The sequence below is a fragment of the Rhagoletis pomonella genome, unplaced genomic scaffold (assembly GCF_013731165.1).
Source record: "Rhagoletis pomonella isolate Grant_MI unplaced genomic scaffold, Rhpom_1.0 Rhpom_scaffold_00002, whole genome shotgun sequence".
NCBI classification, from domain to species: Eukaryota; Metazoa; Arthropoda; class Insecta; order Diptera; family Tephritidae; genus Rhagoletis; species Rhagoletis pomonella.
Genome location: NW_023458556.1, coordinates 43,026,544 through 43,043,722, shown reverse-complemented (window position 1 = coordinate 43,043,722; position 17,179 = coordinate 43,026,544). Strand labels below are relative to the sequence as shown.

At 36.5% G+C, this 17,179-nt stretch overlaps 1 protein-coding gene across 1 annotated transcript in view; it reads right to left on the bottom strand.

Moving 5' to 3' along the window:
* LOC118733634 (neurogenic locus Notch protein) overlaps positions 1–17,179 on the bottom strand; it is a 204,205-nt gene that overhangs the window by 136,812 nt on the left and 50,214 nt on the right. The window contains exon 2 of the mRNA XM_036463127.1: positions 335–410. Coding sequence (XP_036319020.1) covers positions 335–410 — 76 coding nt within the window. The remainder of the gene's footprint in view (positions 1–334; positions 411–17,179) is intronic.

Here is a 17,179-nt window from a genome sequence, read left to right as displayed (position 1 = left end):
TTTTTTTCCCAAAGTTCATATGTATGCACGTTTCTTTATAATTCCTTTCAAGCGCTTTATTAACCTGTCAACGCAAATCAAAATAACCTCTCACGCTTTGCGCGTTTTTTCGCCATTAACGCCACCACCCTCGCACTCATCAGCCTAATTAAAATGCCAAATATGTTGCGCATGCGCAAACATAAAAATAGTAAAACTTTATGTTAATCCATTAAAATCGATGCTTTAATGTTTATAATTGTAATTAAATGCGCATTGCTTGGAGTTTGTGAATTTTTCGAAAAAACAGCAACATAATTATTTTACAAAGAAAAATCTTATAAATGACACTTACTTGCAAAATGAGAGTCCATTGCTTTTTGTGATACATGTGCCACCATTTTTACAGCCAAGAGATAAGCATGAAGAACCTGAAAATATAAAAGTAAAATAAAGGAATTTAGTAAATTCATTGAATACTACATATCGCTAGCTTAGAGTGAAAAGTTGCTAAGTCCACTTTTTATGAAAACTCATATTTTGATATAGGAGGCTAAAGAAATTGAATACGGATCGTTTCGAAAATTATAAAGGTACTTGTTTTATTTTTTCCTCTTCATAAGCAATAAAAGGAAAATTTGCTAAGTCCAAAAGAAGCACCACCAATCCGATAAGGCCAAAATAATACGACGTCTTTTAATAAATATCGAATCCTTCTGATTCTTATGGAGTTTTGCTTTGCTTTAAACGCGCAAAATGTTTGATTCAAAGTCTTGCGAAATAGTTAAAGAAAATGGCTATAAGAAGATTTTTTCCTCTCCTGTAAAATTTTTAAAATGGGACTTAGCAACTTTTAAAATAAGTTCAAATGAGAATCAAATCGGTAAGTGGGGGAGGTAAAAATAAGCAAGTCATAGATAGAGCTGAGTGGCATGAGGCAGCTTGTTGGTAAGGTTGTTGGTTTTATATTTGACTTTTGTTAGAATTTTGAAATTTTTTGAACATAATTTGTCCAATCATACACATATTTGCTGCTTAATCCGTACTGATTGTCTCATGTGAGAAAGACAGAAGTAATGCTATTGCATGGCAAGCTAGCATTGCAAAGCCACAAACAAGCAGCCAAAAGGTAAACCAAAGCTACCGAGCCGAATCGACCAAGCGCATTGTCTCGCGCCTCTAAACCTAATCCAATTCATTTTCCTCACTGATTTGTGGCACATACTCGCCTCTACTGACAACAGCACTAACTCAACCCGACACTGACGTTGCATGTATAAAAAAAAAATCCCAACAATTGAGGAGATTTTCATTTGGCAACTCATAAATATGGCAGCGGTCGACAGTGTCAAAATGAATCAGTGGCTGCGGCGCCGTCGATTAATTTTGCAATTTTTGTGGCACAATTGCCACAAGCTGACACGGCGGCACAGCGTAAGCTGCGATCTAAGCAAACATTAAAAATTAAATAAAAGCATAAAAGCAACAAAGAAGGAACGCAAAACCGCAAAGCGTGAGCGGCCCTTATTGCACACAAAGTGAAATAGACACGCGTTGTAAGCAAACAAAAAACACACACAAAACTCAAATGTACGCCAGCAAGCAATGCACACATAAGATTGCAACAGCAACAAATATTAAAAACTAACATGCAACGAGTGTGTCTCATAAAAAGCGGCCATGCAACATGCCACCAGTCGGGTAAGTAGTACAAGTAGTAAGTATCTATCTATCAAAAGGTTTTAAGGCGCACAGCTGCTAGCTTCTAGGATAGGAAGTTGTGCACAGCTCACAAGTTTTGTCCAGGGGGGCAGCAAGGGGAAGGTGCGCCGGCGAGCGCCGACCGCCGAACAATAAACACTGACGTAACATGGCAAATGTCGTTAAGATTACATTTCAGTGTGGCAAGCAGTTGCCGTTGCAAGTCGCCAGCTAGTAATAAGCTTGACTTTCCTGAGTACATATATTTATGTATGTATGTTTCTTATTTAGTATGTATGTAAATAGGTATTTTGCGGCACGGTGAACTTTGAGCGCATAGGAATATGCGCGCATGCGCAGATGTCCAAAAAAAAATCCCATGAGTATTTTAAAGGCGACAGCAGTGAAGTAAAATCCTCGGCAACAACTATGAAATGCAATACTCGCTCTTGGCAATTACGCAAAATAATGCAAAATTTGAAAATGAGTAGCGAAATTAAGTGAAAATCACCGAAAGCATGCCAATGTATGTACGTATGCGATCGTGTCATAAATATATATGTATGTACATATGTACATTAGACCAAGCCAAAAAAAGTTCGCCCATGTTTCGGAAATATTTTTGGAAGGCCATTTTGAAAATTTTGTTGTTTTTTGGCCAAAAGTAGGAGTCGGATCTTAACTATTATATAACGATGTTCTTGTATCGAGGAGGTATTTTTTTTGCACCAAACCAGCAGATCCCAGTTTCTACCACCCTAATGCCGGTAAATTAAAACTCGTTTATGATTTTTCCAACTAAAAAAGATATAATGCTCTATGTATATGCACGCGAAAAGTATAAAAAGATGACCCAAAAAAGGGTAATTTTTTTCAAAATTCCCTCGCAAAAATACTTAAGAGACATGTATAGTATACATTTTTTTATGTTTGTTTGTAAGTTGGCACGGCCTAATGTACATATGTATATATGTGCATATTTAGACAATAAAAAAGTACTTTATATAAAATTGCTTTTGTGTGCGCACAGTTCCCATTAGGATCATCAGAAATCATCAAATTTCCATCGAGGCACGTCGAGGCGGCGACTGATAGAAAATCTCCGCCGCCGTCGTTGCTACATATATACATACGTGGCGCGTATTTGGGTTAACTACTTTGCGAAATTTCTAAAGAAAACCTAAAGCCAACATCAAATAAAAGCGATTGGCGGTAAAAAAAAATAAGAAAACAAATAAGTGTGAACAAGTGAAGATAATACCCAAAAAATGGGAGTGGAAACAACGTACAAATATCTACGCACGCGAATGCTGTATGTACTTAAACACGCAAGCAATTCGTCAATTTCAACTGTCAAGTACAAATTTGAAAGTTTGTTTTATTTAAAGTTTAAGGTAAAAAAATGATTAAAAACATAAAAATAAATTGAAAATACAAAAAAAAGAACTAAATCAAATTACTGCAACTGAGATTAAAGTATGTAGTTACATCTGTATGTTTGTATGTAGCCGCATTAAAGCACTGCGCTGTATTCATTCAACTACCTGTCATTAAAAAAACGTCTTAGTGGCAATAAACCAAGCCGAAGATGCGCCGAGTAAACATACACCGTGCCGTTCAAAATAAGCATACATACTTACATATGCTGCATAACTAAAAACAAAGTTGTATTCAAAAGCATAAATTCGTATCCAGCATGTAAGCACCTACACACATGCATATGTACATATTTACATACAAACATGCCGACCACCTCATCATCATCATCAGGCGACCGCTTGAACTCATAACGCATGCGCGCCCCATTTCATTTCACTTGGCAATTGCTTTTCATTCCTGCACAAATATCTGTGTATGTCTGTAAGCTGTTACCCGTCGTAGTTTGCTAATTTTTGCTTTTCTCACAGTCTTACGGCTCATTTTGGCCTCACTTTATTGTATGAGTAAGGTACCTGTTGCCTTTCGAGTTAACAGCACAAAGACGCCAACAACAATGAAAAAGTCTATAACAACAAACAAGCAACTAGCAACATCAATAACAACATGTTGTAATAACTTTTTAATAATAAACAGCAACAACAATAACCAACCAACCGAGCCAGTGGACATATAACCATAACAACAAAGGCAGTGAACAATAAATAAAAGACATAAATAACGCATGAAAACAAAAGCTAAAAACAACAGTGGGAAAAGGGAAGTATGTAGAAAATGTAAAGGGTCACGCCACAGTGGGATGATGTATTAAGTATAGGACGGAAAAATTAAACGTTTAAGCCAAAAGAATCTGGGGCTTGTAGAAGGACTTCTTTGAAATTTTGGAATTGATCTGCCATAAACTACTCATAAAGTGGATTATGAAAAAGAAAGCTCCTACTCATGGGTTCTCAATCCTGGCAGTAGTTAGATTGAAGTCTTGAAACATCTCCGATAGCGCTCTGCTCAAGCTAACCTCAGCTGGAAATTAAGATTGACTTTAGACAGGCGCGTTGCACCTACAGCCGGTCTTATCGGGAAATCTGGAAAGCACTAAACAGACAGTTAGCGCTCACTCTATCCAGCGACTGTATATCAATTCCAAGCTGACCTTTCGTGTATATTATTAACCCTTATTTTTAACCTTTGTTATGACCATTGTCGGCCACAAGCCCGGCCGGATAAAGAGAAGAGACTACACAACGGCCAACTAAAACATCACGGACACAGAGGAAGATGCTCCGTTTATCCAGCAAGCCTGAGGAGCGCCTCATTCAGGCTAACACACTGCCCCTTAACCCATTGACCAGGGACCTGAACCAATCTGGAAGGCAAACAGCCAGGACCACGGCGCACAAAAGTCAACGCGAGATTAACAAAATGCGCCGGAGGAAGGTAGACGAGCTGGGGCCCACGGTTCTGCGGAGGAGGGACCTAACATGCACACCAGCTGCTCACCCAAATATCATGAGCAGATTGTCAAGAAGGTAGAGAAAATTCCTACGACCACCGCTTAGGTGGAAGCAGTTCCAAATCCGGTTGCTCATTCTGATGCGCCCAGGACTCGGAAGCATGTGTACTACAAACATCACCGCAGCTTGTAGGGTGGCCAATACACATGCCAAGCACGCGGAGTTAAAACTCAGTCTCGAGGAAATCACGCTGATGGACTTAACCGAAAATCTCATCGTAAGTTTTGGATATATCTGCCCTGTGTAATGCAACGGAGAGTATGTGTCATTTGCCATATTGCCCAGCTCTTGTTGGCTTTAAAGGTGGTGCGACCAGGGACCGAACAGTTATTGATGAAAACTGTCATTGAAAAATTCACTATGAAGAAAATGTTCTACAACTAAGTGATACATACCAATCGGTTTCTTTTTTCACCGAGAATCGAATTTGAAAATAAATTTTTATTTGTAATTTTTATGGGAAATTTAAAAAACATAACAATTATTTTTGATTTTTATTTTACAAACCCAAAATAACAATTATTTTTTATATTTATATAAATAATCAGATAACAGTTATTTTTGATTTTTATTTTTATTTTAAATCATACGTATAAAAGTCAATATAGTTTCGCAGTTAAAAAGGTGTTGGAGAACCAAAATTTACTACGACTTATACAAATGACTTTTATAAGTATGATTTTAAAATAAAAGTCAGTGACTGATTTATATTGATGACTTTTATAAATAAAAGATATATAATTTTAAAACAAAAATCTAAAAATCAAAAACAACTGTAATTTGCAGATTTTTTTAGATAAAACTCAAAACTAATTATTATTTTGGATTTATAAAATAAAAATCAGAAAAAATCTTATTTAAGGAGTAATTAAATAAAAGTCAAAAAATAATTGCTAAAGAGTGATTTTTGTAATAAAAGTTGTAACTGTTACCGTCCCTGTCTGCGACAAAATACTAAAAGTTCACTAAGGACAAAGGTCTACTTGCATCAAGCAGAGATGTTACTTTATTTATTTTAGATTAAGCGACCTATAAACATAATCTTTTTAAATAATAATTTAAAGACATTTTCATTACTAAATCTTCACCTTGGCTTTACTGTGCACGGCGTATTGATTGAAGCTCCCTACATTCGCACAGTAATATCTTGTTATGCGCCTATAGAGCCAAGGGCTACTTAGTAACAACGACGATTGACGTTCGATGCGCCCTACAATTCAATCATAAGCAAAGTAATTTATTGTGGCAACATATGAGTATAATAACTACAACAAAAAAAAATCAGAAACCAAACAGAAAACACCAAAAAGCAGCAAAAAATTATTTACAAATACAAAACACATTTGTTTGTGCAGATGGATGGGCAGAAGTATATATGAAAGTTTGTACATTAGGGCGGGTAAATTTGTATGGCAGATTTATTCGACTATGCACGTACATCAGAGAACGATTCTACGGGTAATTCTAAGAAAATTTTCTGAATAAACCATGGGTCTAAAATCAATTTGGAGGTTGCCAAATTGCGATAATAGGTTTCTTAGCATTTTTATTTAGTGTCGTAAGAGAGTGTTTTAAATGGGTTTTTGCTATGAATAATCCATTTGTGAACTTATCTTTTTCTTGAAACTTCCACCAAAGGGCGCAACAGTGAAAATTTGCATATTTTCTTCGAAATCCATTTTTTGCGATTTGGCAAACTCCAAATTGATTTTAGAGCCATGGTTTATTCAGAAAATTTTCTTAGAATTACACGTAGAATCCTCCTAAGCTATACGCGCATAGTAAAAAACCCCGCCCTAATGTAAATACGCCTGCAAGTTTGTATACCTGGACTTTCGACAACCGAGAACAAATGAGCGAAAGTTCAGTGTACTGCCAGCGTAGGCATTTTAATGCTGGCAACAAAAAAAAAACAGTTTACATTACAGCAATAACAAGCGCTCAACGGAGGAATTGTGCGCCTGCTTGACTGCTTCGTCATCCATTGCAATCGCCTGATTATGTTGCGTTGTCGATTGTTGATGTTTGCTTGCTGACGACTTACTTCAGCATTACGGATGGCCGCAATGGAAGACAAGTCAGCAACAACAGTTGGCAACAACAATGCAGTACAAAGCGCAAGACTGCAAGCAAAACAAGAAAACGAGAGGCGAAAAGTGATGCAAAGTGCAAACTTGACTTGTTGTCGTTAAAGTGAAAGAATTTCTGTTGTTGTCGCTGCCGCATTGTTGCTGCGACCGCGCGCGCTCGCACTACATCGCTCCATTGTTGGCTTGATGCATTGATGTCAAAAAGTGCACACAAAAATTTAAATGATCTCGTCTTCGAACGATGCACTGCTGAGAAAAAATTGTCAATTTCGCAGCAACACTTACGCATTGCGTTAGTATGTATGTATGTATGTATATAGTTCCATCGTTGGTGTTTTTTGTTGCACTCACTTTTTTTTTGCACTTCACGCATTACTACGGTGTTGTTGTTTTTGTTGCTTATTAAATTGATGTTCGCTCTTTGAAGTGATATTAAATTAGGCTCCTACTTGTTTGTTGCTGGCAGCTACTGAACGGGTCGGTCCGTTGCTGATATTGTTGACGCTGCTTTGCTTGATTGGCTGTTTGATTGGTTGTTGTTAGCTTCGCTACTGTCAGCACTCCAGCTTGCCGCCGCGGCCGCTACTGTTCGGTGATTGGTGTGGTAGCGATGCGTCAGAGCGTGTTGCCATTGACAGCTCATCGTGTTGAGAGCTGAGGTGGTGACTAACGTGTTTGCAACACTTGACTGCAACCAGAGCAGTTACCACCCTTTCGCCTGCGGTGCAAAGGAGCTCTGGTTAAGTTTTAATGATTATTGATTTGAGTAGCCTGTTGCCAAAGGAGGTCACAAGGCGGCCTTAAGGGAGGCAGTGAACAAATTGGAGGCACTAATTGGGGAAAATGTTTATTAAGGAGAAATTTGCATGGAAGCGGAGTAAAATAAACAACTAATTGGTAATTTTTGTATTTAAAAAAAAAATTCTGTTTTTCGCATTCCTCTTGCAGAGAGGGCCTAGAAAGTGAAATGATAGTAAAAAAAGTTTTTTATCCCAAAGACTTACAGCCCGATTCTGTGAACTTGATAAATTGAAAATCTTTATAATTTGTCAATTTATTATTATTTATCAAGAATTGGTATTCTAGCACGGAAATCAAAAGCTCTTTTCTTGATAAATTATCAAGATTGAAAATGCTATTGGCAAATTGAAATTTCATGTGAAATGTATAAATTTTGTATATTAATAAATTTGTTTCTAACAATTAAATACTCCATGTGCCGGCATTCGAACCTGCGACACACGGAATTATAGTCAACATTTCTCCCTACTCGGCTACGGCAGTCAAAAGATTTTTTGCTTTTAAATTCATATTTTTCATATGTGACAATGAAATCAGTTCCACTCATGTGGAAATCGTAGAGCTTTTTGTTTTATAAATATTGACACAGAATGCGAAGGAAGCTTTTACTTGATAAAAATCTTGATAAAATTTCTTTACAAAAAATTTATCAAGAAAACACAGAATTGGGCGGTTAGCCCACACATCCTAGACTGCAGTGAATTCTTCTTAAAAAAAGTTTGTTTAACAAAAAATTTTACTAATTAAGAAAAAAAAAAATTATTAGAGAATATCGAGCGCTATCCGTCAAAAAAAACGTATGTAAGCGATATTCTTTTCAAAATTTTCTTTCTTATGCAGAAATATTCCTAGAGCATCTACATACATGCATTTCTGCATCAAAAAGAAAATTTTGAAAGAATATGGCCTACGTTTTTTTGGCGGTTAGAGCTCGATATGCTTTGATTGCTTTATTCTACACGTACATTTATACTTTAGACCGCACCAGAAAAAAACTACGCCTTCGGATCAAAATTACTTTTGCAAGGCAATTTGGACCAAATTTTTTCTTGCCGATCATAAGAGTTGCCCTTTTCACATTTTTCGTCATATCTTCAGCTTTTAAAGCCGGATCTTAAAACATTTTTGTTATCGTAATTGCCTTTCAAAAATAGTTTAGACTCGTAGGTGTACGAATAACTTTTTTATTTTCTCCTGTACAAGGTTGCACGGTCTATTGTACATATCGTTCCTTAATTCACATGGGCCCTAACCAGCACTTTTTTCGAAACTAAGTTTTTCACAGATTTTGGTAGGATATATTAAAATACACTTCCAATTGAAATTTTAAAGTATTAGACCAAAAACAACGGAGTTACATGACTCTTTTTGAAAAGTCCTACCGATTTTTGATATTATATTTATGATGTTTTTTGCTTCTCCTGTAAAATTAAAAATTTTCGGTTAGGGCCTTTGTATTTTTACAAGCTTTTTTATACGTTGTTTTCAACGAAATTTATTTCATGTAAATTTTGTATTACGCTTCTTTCACTTGCTTCTTATGTATGTCTTTTAATCAATTATAAAAATTTCCATTAGCATTCCACTCACACGCGCTCACTTTGCTGGGCATGACACTCCTTAATGCTTCGCTTGTGCGTGTACTCACAATCCAATTGTTTCTTTCAATGGGCGCTTCTTATTTAAATTTTTTTACAATAATTTCAATTTAAAGTAAGGTGCATTAACATCGCAGACACCAATGCGTATTTGATTCAGAAAGCAGCTGCTCTCATACGTTTTTCGATCCCCTTGAGTGAAGGACTGTTTTAAACTGAAATACGGAGTAGCAGTGTTGATTTTGTAGGTCCATTGATGATTCCAGTGATTTGACATGTTAAATAGGTACAATTGCTAGAAATAAGGCACAATTACAGAAAAAAGTTAGCTTTATTACACAATACGCAACGTAGCGAATGAGTCCATAAAATGGTTCAGGTCTTACAAAGACGATTCCAAAACCTTATTTCGCTAACTGCACGGTGACTTAGTTTTCTTCAATCCTACAATTGCCTGGTACGCGGCCTAGCGTCACCGTTTTTTGCCGCTACCAAAAATTTAGAAATGAAAACTACTTGACAAGCTTAGATGTGAGATCTTATTAGAGAAGGCCCAAATAGTCTCTTGGCGTCTAAATGGAAAATTATAATTATGGTGGTTCAAAAATTATAATGGTGCAAGACGAGACTGTTATGCTATGTTACTGCTCATTTAAATTGAAAATGTATTGCCGTATCCATACAAACTCGCATCCATTCTATCGGAAAAATAGGGGAGTCCAAAGCAGATTTATACTAGCATTGTCCCTGAAAACCCAACACTTATTTATTTATTTATTCATATAAATGAACCCAAAATTAGGGTTCTTACACCGTGACCAAAGGGTGAGACAAATGAGAGAATCGGTGAGAACATTGTTGAAATTGTATTTTTTTGTGTCCCTTCCCATCAAACCACGGAAACGAAACCGAAATTTCCTACGTTAAAGGCAATATATTAACTTTGAGCATAGGACTCTATATCGGATCACTATCACATGACTCGAGTGGATTTACTAAGAGTCTAACGTATTTGGATATTACTAATAACCATCTTATTAGGGGCAATTCCTAAATATATGATCCATACATGGATGGCCGCACCAAGGCGCCATTTATGCCTTCTCGTTAACGGTAGTAGTAAAGTCTTTTGTAGATTTTAGCTCAATGCTAAACGAGATGCTGCTCGCCATTAGGCAGTACTTTTGAAATTTGTCTGAATCATAATTACCAGGTCCGTGTACTATTTAAATGTGCTCTGATAGTTATATTAAAGGAGTTACACGGGCAGTGAAAATATTCACAGGACAGGATTTTCCCAGATTTGTCTCTACATGACCTAAAGTCAACCTGAGTGAATCAAGAAAATGCATATTCCTATGGCCGCCATGTTCGGCCTACGAAGCATGAAAACGAAGATGCTCGGGCAAACACTAACATATAGTATAAGCGCAAATTTATTATTAGTATTATATTTTTATTATAACTTTCAATTTGTGCGGTCTTTAATTGCATTCAAGCATTCATTCATTACCTTTCATCTCTAACCTGTCTTCTCGCATATAATTGTAGCTTTTAAAACATTTTGCCATTTGTCTTGTGTCACTTTGTCGGCTACTTAACACAGCAACTTCTTGCTGTTGTAGCCAACCATTTCCTCTGCACGAGCACAAATCTATAAAATTTATGAATGAAAAATTTACTGTCGGCATGGCAGAGAGGCGAATTAAGACGAACTCGTGCAGCTCATCTGATGATCGTAGCATTAGAGTTTTAGCAATGAATGAATAAATTAAAGCACAAAGCAACTTTTTGATGCTGCGACGGAATTCAATCGAAAAGCTTTCAATGACGCCTTCTTCCCAAGCTCGTCTACATGAAGGGGGGCATTGAAGAAGATTGAGTGAGTGCGCAAGGGCAACACAATTTCGCAACTTCCGGTCGCAAGTCAAAAGAGGCTATTGGCCACTGAAGTTGAAGGCTGAGTTACTCCAACTCAAATTAGTTTAGCCATTTTTTTGGACTTATCTAGGCTAAGCCAAAAATTAGCCTACGTTTTAATCAGCCTATTCTTGACTAAGTCCAAAAATTGGCTAAACTAATTTAAGTTGAGTTGGAGAAACCAGCCCTAAGAGCTTTTTGAGAAATTTACGAAAAAACATAGCCAGAACGAGTCGGTATAGGCATTATGTAAAAATACTATTAGCTAATATAGAAAATAAAAAATAAAATCAAATAAATAAATTTAAATAAAATAAAGTAAAACAACGAAAAATTAATTAATAAACAAATTAAAAATATCAAAACAAACTTAAATAGAAAATAGATCAAAAAGTTGAAAAATCAATTTCAATAAAACAAAAAAAAAGTATTCAAAGAAATAAAAAAAGAAAAGAAAATTAGTTAATTGAAATTAAAAAACTAAAATAAAAATCCCAAAAAATTGGGAAAAAACATTAAAAAAAAATCAAAGTTTCAAGAGCCAATTTCCAGCTCAATTCCATTATTCCACATACCATTTATGTTTTCGATAAACGAGGCAAAGCAATACGACATTGTTGCAAAGCGGCACAGCAAAAAAGCGACAATGGATTGTGATGATGATGGATGTCGAATCGCATGAACTTACACATGAATGAATAAGCGACCCGTAAAGCACAGTCGAGCACACGCTGAAAGCGCGCGCATAAACGACGCAATACTGGTGAATACAAATTACAATTAAAAGAATTAAAAAAAAACAACGATTTTTTCAAGAGTCATAAAAAATATGTACAATAACTCTTATGGCACAAAATAAAAAAGAGAATTTGGTTATATTGCCACTTTTTTTCCAAAGAAAAAATTTAAAATTATAAATTGGCAAACTCGAATGGGGCAGTTCGCCAGCTGTAGGGTCGGTCCGACGCAACACAGTCGGGCAATTCGCTTATTCGCTATTCGTTGAACTGAGTTGAATTGAGCGAAGCTGAGACCGCGCCGCTGACGCATGCAATAAATTGCAAATAATTGTGGCAACACGCTGTTGAAATTGCCAAAGACGAGAAAGAAACTTTGAACTGAGCGGCGTAAGCAAGCAAGCCGCGCTTAATAAAACTGACAACAAAAGCTATGGAAAACGCAAATGTGCCGTGGTGACGAATGCGCGCGCGCGCAGCAACAAATGCAAAAATTCATTTATAAATGTAAGCAATCAAAGAACACACGAGCCTACACATACATATGTAGATTCTTGTTGACTCACTTACCAAGTGTTGCATTGCAGCAACGGCGGCGAAGTCATCTGACAGACAGACAGACAGACCAGCGCGGCCTACGCGCCATCAACAAAACGATCTACCGAGCGCGAGCGACCAGCCGGTCAGCGCTCTAGGCAGCCATCATCCGCGCGCGGCAGCTGAACAATTGTTCAGTGCAAAAGCTGCAGAATTGCCAGCGGCTACGGCTGAATTCAATTGATTTGACATCAATTAAAAGAGTGCAACATAGCTTGTTGCCGACTTGTTTTTTTTTTATTTTTCCATTTACATAGCTATACATATATATTTTTATTTATTATTATTATTATTGGTAGTGCCATTGCTGTTGCTGGCATGGCGATTGCATTGCTGTTGGCAAATTTTCACATTCACATATGTGTGCCGTTGCGGGAAACATTTGTGTGGCTCGCAAAAATTCAAAGCTGCCACATTTCAAGAATCACGACGGCAACGCCACGCGTACATATCTACATGCTTGCCAAACCTATTCGCCATACCCTGCACACTCCGCTCTTTTGTATGCATCTACTCTTATGTCAGCTGGTAAATGCCAGAAAAATCGGCAACTTAACAAATCAGCAACATATCAAATGCAATGCAGCAATTAATATGAAGTTTGTTTGTGTGCGTAGCCGCAAGCGCCGGGTGTCTACTTTGTGGAGTTTTAGTTTTTTTTTTCAGATAAAGAAGTATGTGTAAAAAATAACCTCCAAGTTAATTGGAGGTAATGGCGGGAAAAGCTGTAAAGCTTCCAAGTACAATCCATTTTGAAGCGAGATATGGACCTGTGAAAATAATCAGTAATAGTCCTAAACCGGCTGAGAGTACATCTACGAAGGTTGACAATTCAGGTTCCACCATTTAGATAACTTTGACGGCATCAACCCGCCTAGAATATTTTTCGCGAGCTAGGAGTGACCAGTCAACTCACAGTTGGTTTGTCTGAAATACACATCGGAGAGAGACAGCACACCGCAAAGTACCGAAAAATTTAGCTGCTGTTTCGTCTGTTCCGGCACGCTTCAGCTGATCAGAGTAAGCGAAAAATATGTTTCTAGAGTCTAGACTATGGTTAAGCATTCCGAATACTAAGAGAGATCGAGACGACTGCTGACCAATATAATGGTGATAGATCCAAAGAGGTATTAGCACTAGCTGTCTTTTTGTCTTGCTGAACTCGCAATTTTTTAGGCGGAAACGTTTGCAACTAGGAAGCCGGCAAGCTGAAAAAACATATTAGCAATTCAGGCTCCTCTTCCTCGATAAGATCGCAACTAGTAGAGGATTGTAGGTTAGTGTTGGTCTTAATTTGTGATCAGTTTTGTATTACCCTAAAGTGGTTCCCAGGGAAACTTACTTACAACTGGAAAGAGAGGCTAACCAGATAAATATGCAATACCTATGGACCCGCATAAGGCGAGCGCTTTGCGAATTAGCAAGAAAAATACCAATAAAATCAAAGCGGTCTGCATAAGACACTGGCTCGTGGGTAAATAGGCCGAAATTGTCGGCACACTTGTCAGTAGGTTCTGCCGCAGCAAAATGGACCCAGGTTGGAAAGAAGGGAAGCACTTAGTCAACCATTCCTACAGTGTATTTTAGACACCTTCCGCCTCCGTCTCTGCATTATATGTATATCTGCTGGAATTCTTCAAAACCCGCCAAGTGTCTTTAGATTTGCTCGAGTTTGTGGGTTAAAATTTGCTAATTGCTTGCCAACAGGAGGGTAAATTCTTCTAACAAACCAACAAATCAGTACCTGAGCAATGCGCTTCCTAACTTTCAAGAACTTATGTTTATAAGAAGAGAAGACTAAGACAGCGAGCCTGCGAGGTGAATATGGAACAAATAAATACTCTTATGACTTCACATGGTATAATTTCACCATGATTCGAACCAAGCCAAATTCATAGATTTTGTATACACTCTACCATCTAACTGCCCCTAAAACGCATACTCAAGCGCTTACTCTATAAAAAAAATGTAATATGCTTTTAGCGAGTTTTTCCATAACCTTTTAAAATCAAGTTTTTCCTCACACCCTTTCAAATTCGCCCATAAAGTCGCCACAAAAATGCAAACTCACCAATAATATAAGCCGTTATAGGAGCAAATAAACAGCGAAAAATGACGATAGTAAAAAGTGCGAAAAAAGGCTTAAGAAAGAACGCCCACATTACTTGGCGAAGGCAATAGCATCAGCATGCAAAAGTTTAAGGCGCAGCCGCAGATGTTGCATGTTGCGCCTTGTGCCATGAGTGGTACTTTAAAGATGGCCACAGGATATGATTTTCATGAAATGTGCAATTCGCATGTTTGAGAGTAATAAAAACATTAGAAGCGAAAAAATATGATTCAGGAAGGAGATGGTGTTGACCAGTAAAGTTTTATTTTTAAGTTGGCGCAGGAATGGTAAGTGGTGAATGTAGGAAATAACAGCATTTTAAAATATTGTTGATGTTTTATTTTTTACTGTTATTGTGCTCTACTAATAAATAAATGTGAAAATGTGAAAATGAGAAAACGTGTGCTGTTGTCATTTGTTTGTATTTTAAATGCCTGCAGGCGGTCATAGTAACTTAATTCTGGGTGCGCGTTGAATTTTGATGGCGGTGATCGGTTGAGGTCAACTGTGTCTAGAGTAGATAGAGCTCAAGTTACACTAAGTACTTTGTTACAATTTACTGTGCTTTGCGAAAACTTATATAAATTTGCTCAGTATTTAACAGTTACGAGTGGCCTAAATTAATTTGAGTTGTGCATTTACACTGAGAGAAAAATCGATCAAAACTTGGTTAATATTACCAAATTCAAACTTGAAAAGGAATCAACGTGATTTCTGGTTAATATTAACAATGCCTTGGTTGATATTTTCAACAATGATTTGGTAATATTAACCACAATTTTGTTTACATTGACCAAACTTTTTGTTGGCGATTTTTCGTTCGAATACGTTTATATTCTGCACTTCACAGATGCTTTTTCATAATTCGGAGATACAAAACAAAAATTTTTAATATCATTTTAACATGTTGCCTCTGGCGGGATTAGCAAATAACAGCGAGCATCTATACACACTCAGCTAAAGCCGGTTTACAAATGTCTCTTCATATGTTCAACTTTAATCAATTTTCTTTGTCTTTTGATTTGCTTCTGCACTTCACAGAGCCTTTTCCGTAATTAATAAAAGCCAAAAACACAAAAAAAAACAAAAATTATGTATCGCGCTGACGGCATTCTTACTGCTGGAATCCAACAAATAACAGCAAGCACCTCCTCTGCTCGTTCGGCCACTGCCATACATTATTCTCAAATGTTCAACTTGAATTACATTTCTTATGCTGGATTTCCACTAGGCATTAAATGACAAATGACAAAGTCGGGCATTAAAAAATATTCGTGTCATTATATTAAAAAAATTGTCATTAATTTCATTTCCACATGGCATTTTTTTAAATGGCATAAATTTTTTGTCATTTCAATGCCTAGTGGAAATGCGGCATTACAATTGACTTATTAACCATGAAAAAATCAAACCATAACTTGGTTGAAAAGCCATTGTGCTTTTGGCTCAGTGTATGTAGGTAACAAACTCTTTTGTTCTTTAACAAGTAATAATTAATCGTAGATTTTCCAATTCTGTGTAGAGGTAAATTTTTAACATAGGGGAAGAGCAAAAGGATGTTGCTGGAAGGAAGGAGATGTGTTCATCTCAAAGACATTTCCTAGCTCTATGATTTCATAGTTAAGTGTATAATAGAACATCTTGCTAATTGTAGCCACTGTCGGCTTTTTCACCGTGAGATTGCTCCAATTGGCTCAGGGTTTGGCCACACACCGGCACACTTTTGCACGAGCAGTTCTCAGATTAACATAAGAATTGGTGAACCTCAAGTTACGGCTTCATGAACATTGTAGGGTATTTCAGGCAGAGTATGTATGTAGCTGCGGCCGCTGTGGTGTAGTTGGGGTTGCCAACATCTTCTAAGACATTTATAAAACATTTTCAAAAAAATCTAAAAAAATATAGTACACTTCAAATATGTATAGTATTTTTTTTAAGAAACAGAAAAAATGCTTTTTAAGTGTACGTCGTTTTTCTGTGTTATGCATTGCCTCTATAAAAACACATATTTCTTTGAAAGTATCATATGCTTTATCGCAATCAATATTCATTTCATTTCAGTTCACTTTATATAAGTGAGATAGTCGCTTTATTTCTCTCATCTCACCATTTCACAACCATAATAGAAAAAACTCTTTCTGTGAATGCCGAAGTTGCAGGAATAGAGAGATCAAAAGCGAAATAATTCTAAGTAAATTTGGTAAATCTTTCTAAGTATTTTTAAAAATGTTGCCATTTTTGATCTGTGGACCCTTTGTTTTAAAGCATATTTCTTTTAATATTGATATCTCAGTATAAATGTCATCAATGTTAAAAGAATGTTTTCCAACAGTACAATAGACCCAAAAAATAGTACAATACAATATATTATAGTACGGTTGGCAACCCTAGGTGTAGTGGTTGCGATTTTCTAGCAACTTCAAACTTGCACTTCGTTGTACTAAAATTGAATGGGCCATAAAACTACATACTTAGAATTTTTCTAAAAAATCTGAATAAAAAGTTGCAAATTAATGTGCAAATTTATTGAATTACTCTGAGTTTTGCAAAAGGTTTAGAGATTTTATTTTTATGTTTTTTTTTTGGTGTAGGATGAACTTTATTTTTATAAAAAATTATCGAAAATAAATTAGAATAGAAAACTTTGCATATACTACGAAAAATTCACTGTGCTAATACTTTTGATCGTCACTGAATG